Source organism: Xyrauchen texanus, chromosome 31 (genome assembly GCF_025860055.1).
Source record: "Xyrauchen texanus isolate HMW12.3.18 chromosome 31, RBS_HiC_50CHRs, whole genome shotgun sequence".
In the NCBI taxonomy this organism is placed as follows: domain Eukaryota; kingdom Metazoa; phylum Chordata; class Actinopteri; order Cypriniformes; family Catostomidae; genus Xyrauchen; species Xyrauchen texanus.
The window spans coordinates 8,733,134-8,747,265 of record NC_068306.1 but is presented as its reverse complement, the minus strand read 5'-3'; the positions used below and the strand labels follow the sequence as shown (position 1 = coordinate 8,747,265).

General features: G+C 40.5%; 1 protein-coding gene across 2 annotated transcripts in view; it reads right to left on the bottom strand.

The window, feature by feature from the left end:
• Window positions 1–309: 309 nt before the first annotated feature.
• LOC127624828 (nuclear receptor subfamily 6 group A member 1-B-like) overlaps window positions 310–14,132 on the bottom strand; it is a 49,870-nt gene continuing 36,047 nt past the window's right edge. The window contains exons 3-9 of one of the 2 annotated variants that reach the window (XM_052099779.1): window positions 9,616–9,671; window positions 8,570–8,730; window positions 6,639–6,848; window positions 5,558–5,812; window positions 5,321–5,442; window positions 3,994–4,146; window positions 310–2,157 (exon numbers count right to left, since the gene is read on the bottom strand). In XM_052099779.1, coding sequence (XP_051955739.1) covers window positions 2,027–2,157; window positions 3,994–4,146; window positions 5,321–5,442; window positions 5,558–5,812; window positions 6,639–6,848; window positions 8,570–8,730; window positions 9,616–9,671 — 1,088 coding nt within the window. In that variant the 3' untranslated portion in view covers window positions 310–2,026. The remainder of the gene's footprint in view (window positions 2,158–3,993; window positions 4,147–5,320; window positions 5,443–5,557; window positions 5,813–6,638; window positions 6,849–8,569; window positions 8,731–9,615; window positions 9,672–14,132) is intronic. The other variant, XM_052099780.1, reaches the window with a different exon arrangement.

Here is a 14,132-nt window from a genome sequence, read left to right as displayed (position 1 = left end):
ACAGAACCTGCAAAACGCAATACAGAATGTAGAGAAGAAGACCAAACAAAGATAAAGGCAGTAAATGAAACACACAGACACGTTTATCAGGCCTTTCTTTATGAGATGAAAAAAATAGTACAATGTTATTTTACAGCTGGGTGATACAGTCAGAGGTGTAGAATCCATGGGGGATGGATAATCATAACAAGCAAGTGCAACCCCCCTCCACACCCCATATTTATACCATGATCAATGGAAGCATGTAAATGCTTCACGCTGCAACCCCCCCTCCCCTCCCTTCCCCTCCCTCCCAATGTTCAAGCCAAATCTACGTCCTTGGATAGTCCGTTTGTGGGCCCGTTTTCAACTACAGAGGCACTTCAAGGCCTCAGACCTTAATAAAATTGATAGAAAAAGCAAGTACAAAGAAAATGCTCACAAACCCCTCTCGCTATCTGAGTGCACGACCCTCACAGGCTTTCCGCGAGCATGCCTATACTCTGCTCTCTCATTGTCTGTTGCTGCGGCGAAACAGAAATATAATCTTTCAAAGCCTGTGAAGGAATGGAAGGTTATGGTCACAAAACATTCTTCCAATGTTTAGTCATTTTTGGAATGTTCCTCGGTACAATTCGACGGCAAAATTGTATTAAACCCAACCCTCATTAGGTCAAACGACCTTCCTGAGACATGGTTCTTCTGTTCCAGAAAGTTAAAAGAATAGTTCACCCAAAAAAACTATTCTCTCATCATTTACTTACCCTCATGCGATCCCAGATGTGTGACTTACTTTCTTCTGCTGAACACAAAGAATATCTCAGCTCTGTTGGTCTATGCAATACAACTGCATAGAGCCCAGAACTTTGAAGCTCAAAAAAGCACATAAATGTATATCATAAAAGTAATCCATAAGACTCCAGTGGTTAAATCCATGTCTTCAGAAGTGATATGATAGGTGTGGGTGAGAAACAGATCAATATTTAAGTCTTTTTATACTTTAAATCTCCACCTGACCAGTAGGTGGCGATATGAAGACATTGATTTAACCAATGGAGTCTTATGGATTATTTTAATGCTGCCTTTATATGCTTTAGGAGTTTAAAATGTTCTGGACACCATTCATGCATTGAACGGACCTACAATGCTGAGATGTTCTTCTAAAAATCTTTATTTTTGTTCAACAAAACAAAGAAAGTCATACACATCTGGGATGGCGTGAGGGTGAGTAAATTATGAGACAATTTTCATTTTTGGCTGAACGGTTCCTTTAAAACACATATGAACATTTATCAAAATAATTATAAAACAAATTATGTCTCAAATTCGTGAAAGAAAATTATAAAACAAAAAAAAATACACACTGAACTGAGAAGTAACATAAAACCACAGCTACGCCAAAATACATACACATAGGACCCTGTTCAAGCTTCACATCTCCTTAAAAACATGTGTGAAATGATTTTTTGAGAGAAATCACACATGTAACACAAACACACCTGGGCTAAAGAGTGTGCTTATTGCATTTCTTGTTACCCTGGTGACTGACTCATTACCAAAGTCCCCATCCATAAGAAAGAGTCCTCAAAAGTAAACAAATCAAACGCAAACTAGTCTAAAACAGGTTAATTGAGGCATGCTCAACTTTTGAGTATGTGCTGAAATTTGAGCCGCACCACCACTGGCTTCTTCATTATTTCAACATCAACAAGCATATTTGATCGACGACTTCCCATTATACAAGGATATTTGATATCATTATAGTAGTTGCATACTTAAAATATTCAACAACAAGTAGATTACAGTAAATACATTTTTAGGAAACATTTTATATCATGAAACGTGTCTGTTGCTTTCACTTCGGCAATGGCTTTCCTTTAATAGTTCCTCCTGAGGTAGTTGGAAATTTAGTTTTCTTTTCCGGTATCTTGAAATGTCATTTGGTAGATTGCTACATTTGCTACAGCCATACCTGTCAAGAGCTTTACATTCAACCTTGTCATGAAATAAATAAATTGGGAAACGTTGTAAACGAAAATTTAAATTGTTATTCAAATGATTGGCATGTCCTGGAGACGGACCTGTTGGCTGGCCAGGGGTTTTGATTGGTTTTGCAGGAGTATAGTACCGCCTTTAACAGCAGTGGAAGCTGCTCTAGAGGAATGGACATCATCTTCCCTGGAAACAACAAGCAATAATTGCATAATTAATACCCTTCACAACAGATGCTAACTGCATTAATAGGGGGTGTTCACACAGGAACAGCAAGATGTGACGCAACAGCAAAAGTCCTGCGTCTGAGTCAGGTGCACATAAACCAGCAATTAAAAAAATAGCACAGATGGGAAAATCTTCCACCAAAAACATTTCTACTTACACCAAGTTCAACTGTTCGGCATGAAACACATTCACAACATGTTTTTAAAATGAAACACCGCTTCGGAGTCTGAAATATTGTTTTGCATTGACTCTTTGATTAAACACTAAACTGGCCGTATCTGGCTAGATTGATTTTTTAAAATTGCTCAGATGTTGAATTATTCATCCAGCTTTCTGAACTTTTTTCAAAGAATAATGAAATTCAGTATCGGCCTTGGTTTTGGTACTAATAATTGTTTGCAAATATTTTTTCATTTTGTATCATTTTGTTATTTCAGACTGTGAGGACACTTTAACTCTAAATTAGGGTTGGGTACAGAATTTGATTACGATTCATGTGGGTATATTTTATTCATAATTTCCAATTTGCTTAAATATGAAAGAATCTCTCAATTACTGCTGTTAATTATACGGGGGTGGCTGTTCGAACTTGGTAGATTAATAAAATATGACTTTTAAAAATTTAATTCGTTTTCATAATTTTGGTCACATTTTAGGTTTTTAAAAACACACACACACACACACACACACACACACACACACACACACACACACACACACACACACACACACACACACACAGTTGTGTTTCCATGTTTTATGGGGACTTTCCATAGACATAATGGTTTTTATACTGTACAAACTTTATATTCTATCCCCTAAACCTAACCCTACCCCTAAACCTAACCCTCACAGAAAACTTTCTGCATTTTTACATTTTCAAAAAACATAATTTAGTATGATTTATAAGCTGTTTTCCTCATGGGGACCGACAAAATGTCCCCACAAGGTCAAAAATTTCGGGTTTTACTATCCTTATGGGGACATTTGGTCCCCACAAAGTGATAAATACACGCTCACACACACACACACACACACACACATATATAGTTTACATTCATAATTTGTACTATTTACCAGTATTCACATTTATTTGTAGAGCACATGCTGAAATGGTACTGTTTCTTTAAGAATACAGGCGTTTTGTTTTGGTTGACGCTTCTTTAACGCATCCATGCTATGTGTGATTAGAATTAAATGTTTCTACATGTTTCTTTGTTGTTGTTTTTGATCAATAACTGACTGTAAAGAACAGAAATTATTAAAAGAGACATTACAAATTGACAAATGGATTGCGTGGATCTCTTTTTGGACACACATTACACGGAATAAGTCAAACCAAACTTTTACTCTCAGATTGCAGTAAAAGGAGCTTGCTGCAGAGTATTTAACCACTTTACTACACAATCACTGGTGATGCAAGTACTTAAAGGTGCAATCAGTAATGTTTTGAATATGTCATCTTGGTCTTATACTGACACCTAGTGGCTTGGATGCAGCATTATTCAACCACAATAGTTTTCAGTTCTCAATGCCATTGTAGAAGTTCACTATTCATAGTCAGACATGATTAATTTAATTCAAGAGGAAAAGTGTTAGAAGACAAGGTGTTTACTATGATTTAGCGAGTAGCATTCGACTGGTCATGTGATTCTAACATGGCAGCCCCCATGAGGAGACCCTCTCCATGTAGAATGGCCATTTTGTTTTTTTCACATAAACACTCAATTACACAGCTTCTCTTTCTCTTTGCAACCCTTCCTCCCCAACAAACACACACATTGATTTACAAACCTGAGGTGTGGCGTATCTCAGAGAGGCACGTGATGATGTCAGAGAAGCGTTTGGGCCGGTGAGGGTGAAGTCTCCCTGTTAGGTCCCGACATACGCACCAGTAACGTTCACTCAACTGTTCCAGCATGGGCGTGTTACATAATCCTACTGCATCTACAACACACACACACACACACACACACACACACGTTCTCAACGGGGGTGTTCAAAGGATACTTTGATATTTGCTGAGAGCAAATTATTAGAGAGGGGGCATTAGGTTACAAATGGGTGGCGTTTATCAGTCATAATAAATCAAATCTATCGTCAAGTTCCTTTAACTCTTAGTGAGAATCCTTGTGAAGCAACGCGTGAGAAGCGGATACCATTTGAATTCGGCACAGAATTGGGTGGGGCACGCGTGGGGGTAATAATAATAATAATAATAATAATAATAATAATAATTTATTGCCATGTCAACAAGTTGATAGGAATTTGTCTTGGTACAACTCTCAGACATAAATGACCTAAAAGACAGACATCAAAAGTACACCAACAATGTACACCAACAGTCCCCAACAACAATAAGACATTAGACCAGAACCCTGCAGACGTTCAAAAGATAAAAAACCCCACGGCCCAGACAGTGCACAGTGCCTGCACTTAGTAAGGTGCTGCTAGCAGTCAGTGCAAATTCAGATGTCTAATAGCCAGAGGGAAGGTGCTGTCTCTGAAGCGTGATGTGGAAGTCTTAATGCTCCTATATCTTCTTCCTGATGGGAGGAGATTAAAGAGATGGTGAGCAGGGTGAAAGTGGTCCGCTATGATGTTCTTAGCCTTTCTGATTATTCTAGTGGAGAAGAGTGAAGAAAGTGAAGGGAGGCTACAGCCTATGATTTTTGAAGCCCTGCGTACTACTCTTTCCATCCTAGTTTTGTCCTGAGTGGTTGTATGACCGAACCAGACAAGCATGGAAAAAGTGAGGACGCTTTCAATAGTTGACCTATAAAAGTGGGTCATGGCAACTCGGCTGACACCAAACTTTTTGAGCTGCCGCAAGAAGTGGAGTCGCTGATGTGCTTTACTGATCTTAATATTAGTGTTGAGCTCCCATGATAGGGATTCCTGGATTGTAGTCCCAAGGAACTGGAAGGAAGTGACCCTCTCAAGCTCCACCCCATTTATGGAGAGCGTAGGGAGGAGACTAGAGGTCTTTCTAAAATCCACTACCAGTTCCTTTGTTTTTAAGATGTTAAGTGACAAGTTAAAACTTTCGCACCATTTCACCAGCCCCTCCACTTCTCGGCGGTAGTCAGGGTACATGTGTGTGTTTCAATGTGTATATTACCTTGATTGAGCAAGGTGATGGTCTTCAAGCAGCTGTACTCCTCATGGCTGAGGTTTACATGATGAAACTTATGAAAAAGAAAACTTAAACTCTCCATGACCTCCATAGCATCTTCACCGAACCTGCATACATGCCCACGCCCACATATATGTTCTTATAAACCATATACGTATTCAGCAATATTTATAACAAGGCAAAAGCAAATTTGTCTGTTCACAATGAAAGCAGTTTGCTCACCCCTGTAGTGTCAGACTTGAAGGTGTGTAATGTTGCGTGATATTAGCCAGTTCTTCCAGTATCTGTTTACTGTGCACAGTAAGTGAGGAGAGGAGGATGAGCTGATGCCATGAAGCCCCCAGTAAACGAGTGCAGTCTTTGATGGACAGATCATTGTAGAATGGTAAGCGCTTGATCCAGACAATCTGTCTGAATAACAGCTCATCAGCAATACGGCACAGCAGAGCTAACAGCTCCGACTGAGTCACAATATACCTGAGAGTAACAGATAGAGACACTTAGAATAAAAAGTCAGATTTTTGCTACTGTACCTTTAATAATTCTATCGTGATGATTAGTTAACCACGTTGATATACAGGAAAGCTGGTCGGTCATATGTTAATGTGCTTATGATTGCAACATAATTTCTTAAAGGGATAGTGTACCCAAAAATAAAATGTATGTCATCATTTACTTACCCTAATGTTGTTCCAAACCCCTATACCCTTCTTTCTTCTGTGTAACGCAAAAGACGACATAAGGCTAAATGTATTTTTGAGTCCCAAATGACACCCTATGGCGTAGCCTCGTGTCGCTAAATTCTGGTATTATAACCTTCTAGTTATTTACACTGCTGTCAACACCAGAGGAACTTTGCCACATTCGCCAGCTATGCAGCCGCTGCTTATATATTAAGGTGGACAACCATCACATTTTCACTTTATTTACTAGTTTAACATTTTGACGAGGTGTTGTCAAGCCAACATCAAAGTTTTTCTGGACAAACTCTACCCATCTAGTTGTATTTAAGATGCAATAAATGTGAAGGGTCATACAGGTTTGGAACAATATGGGGACGTGATGACATCATTTTTACATTTTTGGGTGAACCATCCCTTTAACAAATTTCTTAACTGATCTGCTTTTGCTAAAAAGTGACACGCAAGTATGATTACACACTGACAGTACATCTAATTTTTTTATTTCAAAAGAACAATAAAAATCCTGTTTTCTGGTATATGTTCCCTATAAAAACTAAATCAAACAGTTACACTTGCATGTAAGGATAAGTTTGTAAGCAATGAATGTGTATGAGACTTACCCCTCATCTATGACCATGGGTGTACTAAGATGTGTCAGGTCATCATCGGCTGCGACAAGCTGGAGTGATAATGTGTTTGATTGTGTCTTAATGCTGCCACCAGTAGGGGGCGATAAAGGATATTTGCACAAAAGGAAAGAATGAGTTAGTTGTGGACTGCTGCTCAGATCTCTACAGGACATAGTGTATGTGTTCATTTTCATTGCATGGCTGCATAGAGAGGGAGAGAATGAGAAAGGAATAATTACATCATACATCTCACTTTATATCAAAGTAATTCTGTATATAATGTCAACATGAAACAGCATTCGCAACCAATTTTACTTCCATAATGTGATGTTTTTCAGAGTGAAACAAAAGTGGGCCGGGATTTTATTCACTAGTACTCATTGAACTTTAGAAAAAGCTTACTGAATTAGTATAAGTGCCGTTTCAGAGGCAGAGCAAGTTTAAAAATTTTGATTGAAGATTATGAATACAAATATTTCTTATATCCGTTCACTGGTATAACACATGAATCATGCATGAAAAGACCATGTATATGTTTATTAGGAGACAGCAGCAATTTTAATTTAATGTTGACATGAACATTTTAACTCAATTTCGAACAATTCGACTGTGTGGCAGGGCGGGGCCGGGTCGTGATTCTACACACCCGGTCCCTTATCAGGCTAATCAAGCCTCCGAGAGGGATAAAGGCCGACTGTGGAAGATGGTGCAGGAGAGAGAGATCGTTTACGGACATGTCCGTCGTGTGTGTTTGTCTTTTGTTAAAGTTATTCATTAAAATATTATTTATATTGACAAGCCGGTTCTCGCCTCCTCCTTTCCATTGAACTATGTTACACTGGTGCCGAAACACGGGAAGGAGGAGGGATGCCTGTCACGGAGTCCTCGACACTGCTGACCACCCGGGGGAGCGCCGCTGCCATCCGCCGGGGGAGGGAGTAGCCCGACCGCCCGGATGCGGTGAACGGCCGCCGTCCGCGAGGCGAGTAGGGACTGGACTCCCCGACCGCCTGGAGCGATGGAGCCGCTGCCAGGGACGGAGGAGTGCCCTGCCATCCCCCAGAAACGCGGAGGGGTCGACAGAAGACCGCCGTCTGCGAGGGGAGGAGGGAAGTGACTCCCTGACCACCTGGAGCGGTAGGGCCGCTGCCAGGGGCGGAGGAGTGTCCCCAGGAGTCGCCGTGAACGCGGAGGGGTGTTCTTTCCACCGGGGGTCGTGGGTCTGACGTGGGAGGAGTGGCTTTCGTCCGCCTGAGAGGGTGGAGGAGTGATCGAGGACCATGCGACGGTGTATCGGAGAACCGGCGAGTAGGTTTTTTTCTTCATCTCTCTCTCCTCTCTCTCTTTCACTGCCGCTCCGCACTGGCCTTTTTCCTATTGTTTAAATTTTACAGTGTTTTTGGGGGGGTACTACACTGTTACAGGAAGTGCCCCCCCTATTTAATTATTTATGTTTCCCTCCCCTTGTCCCCTCCCTCGTCCAGGTAGACGGGGATGACCTGCTGCCAGAAGGCACGCCCCTCCCCAGGGAAAGAGGAGGGATGTACGTCATGCCGGGGGCTCCCCAGCCTGAGAGAACGAGGGAGGAATGTGGCAAGGCAGAGGGCGGGGCCGGGTCGTGATCCTACACACCCGGTCCCTTATCAGGCTAATCAAGCCTCCGAGAGGGATAAAGGCCGACTGCGGAGGATGGTGCAGGAGAGAGAGATCGTTTACGGGCATGTCCGTCATGTGTTTGTTGTTCTCGCCTCCTCCTTTCCATTGAACTACGTTACAGACTTGTATTTGTTTTAATTCGTGGTTCATTCTAGAACACAAACATTTAATAATTGTATTGAACAAAGCCATGTCCCTGCACATAAAGACAGGTTCAGAACAACGTTTCTGTGCATTCAGCACCTCGTTCTCATTGGGGGTCACACCTGGTGGATATCGTGGAGAAAGATAAGGTATGGCTGCCCTCGGAGATACTGTTGCCAGGTGAATTGTGGTTACTGTAGCCGTGGCTCCACGCATCCGACAGTTCCATTTTTTCCTTAAACTCCTGGCCAGACATAATTCGTTCAATCTCCTCCAGCGAGATCTATGTAGAGGGAGAAAGAAAAATCAAGCGGGTAAGTCATGAATGTGGCCTGTTCAATGCCATCGATTGTGCTCAATCTACAGGCAAGAATACTTGCGCGGAATAAGGAATTGGAAAACGGTTAATACGCAATGAATTCCGAGCCTTAAACTGTTAACGAAAGGCCATCTTGTTCGTGGTTTTCTCTTCCCTACAGATTTTTTTCCATCCGTCAATAACAAACCGACTTAATAACAATGGGGGTGCTTGCATTGTCAGCCGCGTAGGCACTCCGGTGCGGACAGCCCAGAGTGAACTCTAGTTTGTCTTGAGTCCTCCGATGATTGTCCTCTGCTCCGTGGCCTGAAAGCGAGGAATCCAACACATTGTGTTTTCCTTAGAGCGAGAAAGAGTCAGGGGCCACATGACCTCACTCTAACAAACACAAACACGCAGATAGCAGGACACCAAGACACAAACACACACTGTGCACATCTATTTCTCGTGCTATATACATTTTTACACTGTAAGTGTTTCTGTTTGTATCAAAGAAGAATTAATTTACTCTACATGGCCTTCAGAATGTCTACCATCCTGTTCTCCCCCTTCATTTGCTTCATTCTTACACTTACTGACCTTATCTGTGCAAAGTTATTTCCAATATTACAACTTTATTGCCATGACGACACAATGCTGCTAAACACTGTAAGCGATTTCATGATACTAAAAATCATGTTAACATGAATGTTGTTTACGTTGCATCACTGTAACCATGATTTTTTAAAAAAGGAAGACAAAATGATTTGTGTCATAATCAACATTATGCTACAATTGCTGTTGATTGAGCTTAACTTGTATTGAACCTGACTGGAATATTCCACTAAGTCTCCAGCAGAGTTCACTTACCCGTACGGGTCCGATTGTTTTATTCCTCCCTCCTGGCATCCCGTCCTCTCTGATAGCTGATAGAGACAATAAGAGACAACAACTTACAACATTTCAGTAGTACACCCAAATGACAATAACATATCATACTTGTAAGCGCCATTTATTAGTAGCAAGTTTGTTTATGTTATAACATTTGTTACTCTTTCATTCTTGTGTTTATGTTGGTATATTGGTGCAACTTCTGTATTGAAACTCTTATTTTGAAGTTGTACTGGAACTCTTATTTGAAGTTTAAAGGAAGCTGTAAAAAATAATAAATGAGTGTGGACGGCGGAGCAACACGGTTGTTTTACCGTCGTTGGTTCTCTCCAAGCCAACTCAACGCGTAAAACTGTCTTATGTCGTTCATACAATGTGGTTATAATAAGAGAAGTAAGTTTAGTTGAAGTTTATAATTACGAACAATTAAATACTGTTCATAAGTTAAACTTGCTATAGTTTACTTCCATGTTGCTTCTTCATAAAATAGCCATGTAAAATGTAAATCAAGTCAATCACTGAAACAACAGTGCCACCTTGAGTTACCAATAGCATGTTTGTGCCTGTGATTATACACACTATAGTATTTAAGTGTATGAATATAGTCCTTATTTCTCTTGTAATAAACAAAGAAATAGATATCATGTGACCGTAAATAGATATGCAATTAAATAAGAGATGGAAGAGCACACACACACACACACACACACACACACACACACACACACACACACACACACACACACACACACACATGTTGTGTTTCCATGTTTTATGGGGACTTTCCATAGACATAATGGTTTTTATACTGTACAAACTTTATATTCTATCCCCTAAACCTAACCCTACCCCTAAACCTAACCCTCACAGAAAACTTTCTGCATTTTTACATTTTCAAAAAACATAATTTAGTATGATTTATAAGCTGTTTTCCTCATGGGGACCGACAAAATGTCCCCACAAGGTCAAAAATTTCGGGTTTTACTATCCTTATGGGGACATTTGGTCCCCACAAAGTGATAAATACACGCTCACACACACACACACACACACACACGTTGAAGCCAGAAGTTTACATACACTTAGGCTAAAGTCATTAAAAAAATTTTTTAACCACTCTGCAGATTTGATATTAGCAAACTATAGTTTTAGCAAGTAGTTTAAGACATCTACTTTGTGCATGACATGAGTAATTGTTCCAACAATTGTTTACAGACATATTGTTTCACATTTAATTGACTATATCACAATTCCAGTGTATCAGAAGTTTACATATACTAAGTTAACTGTGCCTTTAAACAGCTTGGAAAATTCCAGAAAATGATGTCAAGCCTTTAGGCAATTAGCAAATTTGCTTCTGATAGGATAATTGGAGTAAATTGGAGGTGTTCCTGTGGATGTATTTTAAGGCCTACCTTCAAACACAGTGCCTCTATGCTTGACATCATGGGAAAATAAAAAAACAATCAGCCAAGACCTCACAAAAAAAATATTGTTGACCTCCACAAGTCTGGTTCATCCTTGGGAGCAATTTCCAAATGACTGAAGGTACAATGTTCATCTGTACAAACAATATTACGCAAGTATAAGCACCATGGGACCACGCAGCCATCATATCACTCAGAAAGGAGATGCATTCTGTCTCCTGGAGACACAAGTTTGGCGTGAAATGTGCAAATCAATACTTCACTTCCAACAGCAAAGGATCTTTGTAAGTGAAGTATCTATATCCACAGTAAAACAAGTCCTATATCGACATAACCTAAAAGGCTGCTCAGCAAGAAAGAAGTCACTGCTCCAAAACTGCCATAAAAACCAGACTACAGTTTGCAAGTGCACATGGGGACAAATGTATTACTTTTTGGAGAAATGTCATCTAGTCTGATGAAACAAAATGTAACCGTTTGGCCATGATGACCATCATTATGTTCGGAGAAAAAAGGGTGAGGCTTACAAGCTGAAGAACAACATCCCAAACGTGAAGCAAGTGGGTGGCAGCATCATGTTGTGGGGGTGCTTTGCTGCAGGAGGGACTGGTGCACTTCACAAAATAGATGGCATCATGAGGATGGAAATGATGTGGGTGTATTGAAGCAACATCTCATGACATCAGCCAGGAAGTTTAAGCTCGGTCACAAATGGGTCTTCCAAATGGACAATGACCCCAAGCATACCTCCAAAGTTGTGGCAAAAATGGAAAAAGGTCAAAGGTATTGGAGTGGCCAGAAAATGTGTGGGCAGAAGTGAAAATGTGTGCGAGCAAGAAGGCAAAAAAAAAAACTCAGTTATACCAGTTCTGTCTGGAGGAATGGGACAAAATTCCAGCAACTTATTAGGAGAAGCTTGTTGAAGGCTACCCAAAATATTTGACCCAAGTTAAACAATTTGAAGGCAATGCTACTAAATACTATAAAAGTATGTGTAAACTTCTGACCCACTGGGAGAGAAATCATTCTCTCTACTAATATTCTGTCATTTCACATTCTTAAAATAAATTAATGATCCTAACTGACCTAAGACAGGGAATGTTTTCAACGATTAAATGTCAGGAATTGTGAAAAACTGAGTTTAAATGTATTTGGCTAAGATGTATGTAAACTCCTGACTTCAACTGTGTGTGTGTGTGTGTGTGTGTGTGTGTGTGTGTATATGTGTATATATATATATATATATATATATATATATATATATATATATATATATATATATATATATATACAGTGAGGAAAATAAGTATTTGAACACCCTGCTATTTTGCAAGTTAACCCACTTGGAAATCATGGAGGGGTCTGAAATTGTCATCGTATGTGCATGTCCACTGTGAGAGACATAATCTAAAAAAAAAATCCAGAAATCACAATGTATGATTTTTTAACTATTTATTTGTATGATACAGCTGCAAATAAGTATTTGAACACCTGTCTATCAGCTAGAATTCTGACCCTCAAAGACCTGTTAGTCTGCCTTTAAAATGTCCACCTCCACTCCATTTATTATCCTAAATTACATGCACCTGTTTGAGGTCGTTAGCTGCATAAAGACACCTGTCCACCCCATACAATCAGTAAGAATCCAACTACTAACATGGCCAAGACCAAAGAGCTGTCCAAAGACACTAGAGACAAAATTGTACACCTCCACAAGGCTGGAAAGGGCTACGGGAAATTGCCAAGCAGCTTGGTGAAAAAAGGTCCACTGTTGGAGCAATCATTAGAAAATGGAAGAAGCTAAACATGACTGTCAATCTCCCTCGGACTGGGGCTCCATGCAAGATCTCACCTCGTGGGGTCTCAATGATCCTAAGAAAGGTGAGAAATCAGCCCAGAACTACACGGGAGGAGCTGGTCAATGACCTGAAAAGAGCTGGGACCACCGTTTCCAAGGTTACTGTTGGTAATACACTAAGACGTCATGGTTTGAAATCACGCATGGCACGGAAGGTTCCCCTGCTTAAACCAGCACATGTCAAGGCCCGTCTTAAGTTTGCCAATGACCATTTGGATGATCCAGAGGAGTCATGGGAGAAAGTCATGTGGTCAGATGAGACCAAAATATAACTTTTTGGTCATAATTCCACTAACCGTGTTTGGAGGAAGAAGAATGATGAGTACCATCCAAGAACACCATCCCTACTGTGAAGCATGGGGGTGGTAGCATCATGCTTTGGGGGTGTTTTTCTGCACATGGTACAGGGCGACTGCACTGTATTAAGGAGAGGATGACCGGGGCCATGTATTGCGAGATTTTGGGGAACAACCTCCTTCCCTCAGTTAGAGCATTGAAGATGGGTCGAGGCTGGGTCTTCCAACATGACAATAACCCGAAGCACACAGCCAGGATAACCAAGGAGTGGCTCTGTATGAAGCATATCAAGGTTCTGGCATGGCCTAGCCAGTCTCCAGACCTAAACCCAATAGAGAATCTTTGGAGGGAGCTCAAACTCAGTGTTTCTCAGCGACAGCCCAGAAACCTGACTGATCTAGAGAAGATCTGTGTGGAGGAGTGGGCCAAAATCCCTCCTGCAGTGTGTGCAAACCTGGTGAAAAACTACAGGAAACATTTGACATCTGTAATTGCAAACAAAGGCTACTGTACCAAATATTAACATTGATTTTCTCAGATGTTCAAATACTTATTTGCAGCTGTATCATACAAATAAATAGTTAAAAAATCATACATTGTGATTTCTGGATTTTTTTTTTTAGATTATGTCTCTCACAGTGGACATGCACCTACGATGACAATTTCAGACCCCTCCATGATTTCTAAGTGGGAGAACTTGCAAAATAGCAGGGTGTTCAAATACTTATTTTCCTCACTGTATATATATAAAATGTAGGATTTTTTTGTGTATTACACTGTTTATAAGGTGAAGGTAGAGGAATACTGAAAAGGTGTGGGTACACAAGGGGTGGAATGAGGTCACAGGTCACTAAAGACCTGATGTATGCATTTAAAGGTTTAACTGTATAAAGCAGGGTCAGAAATGAATTGGG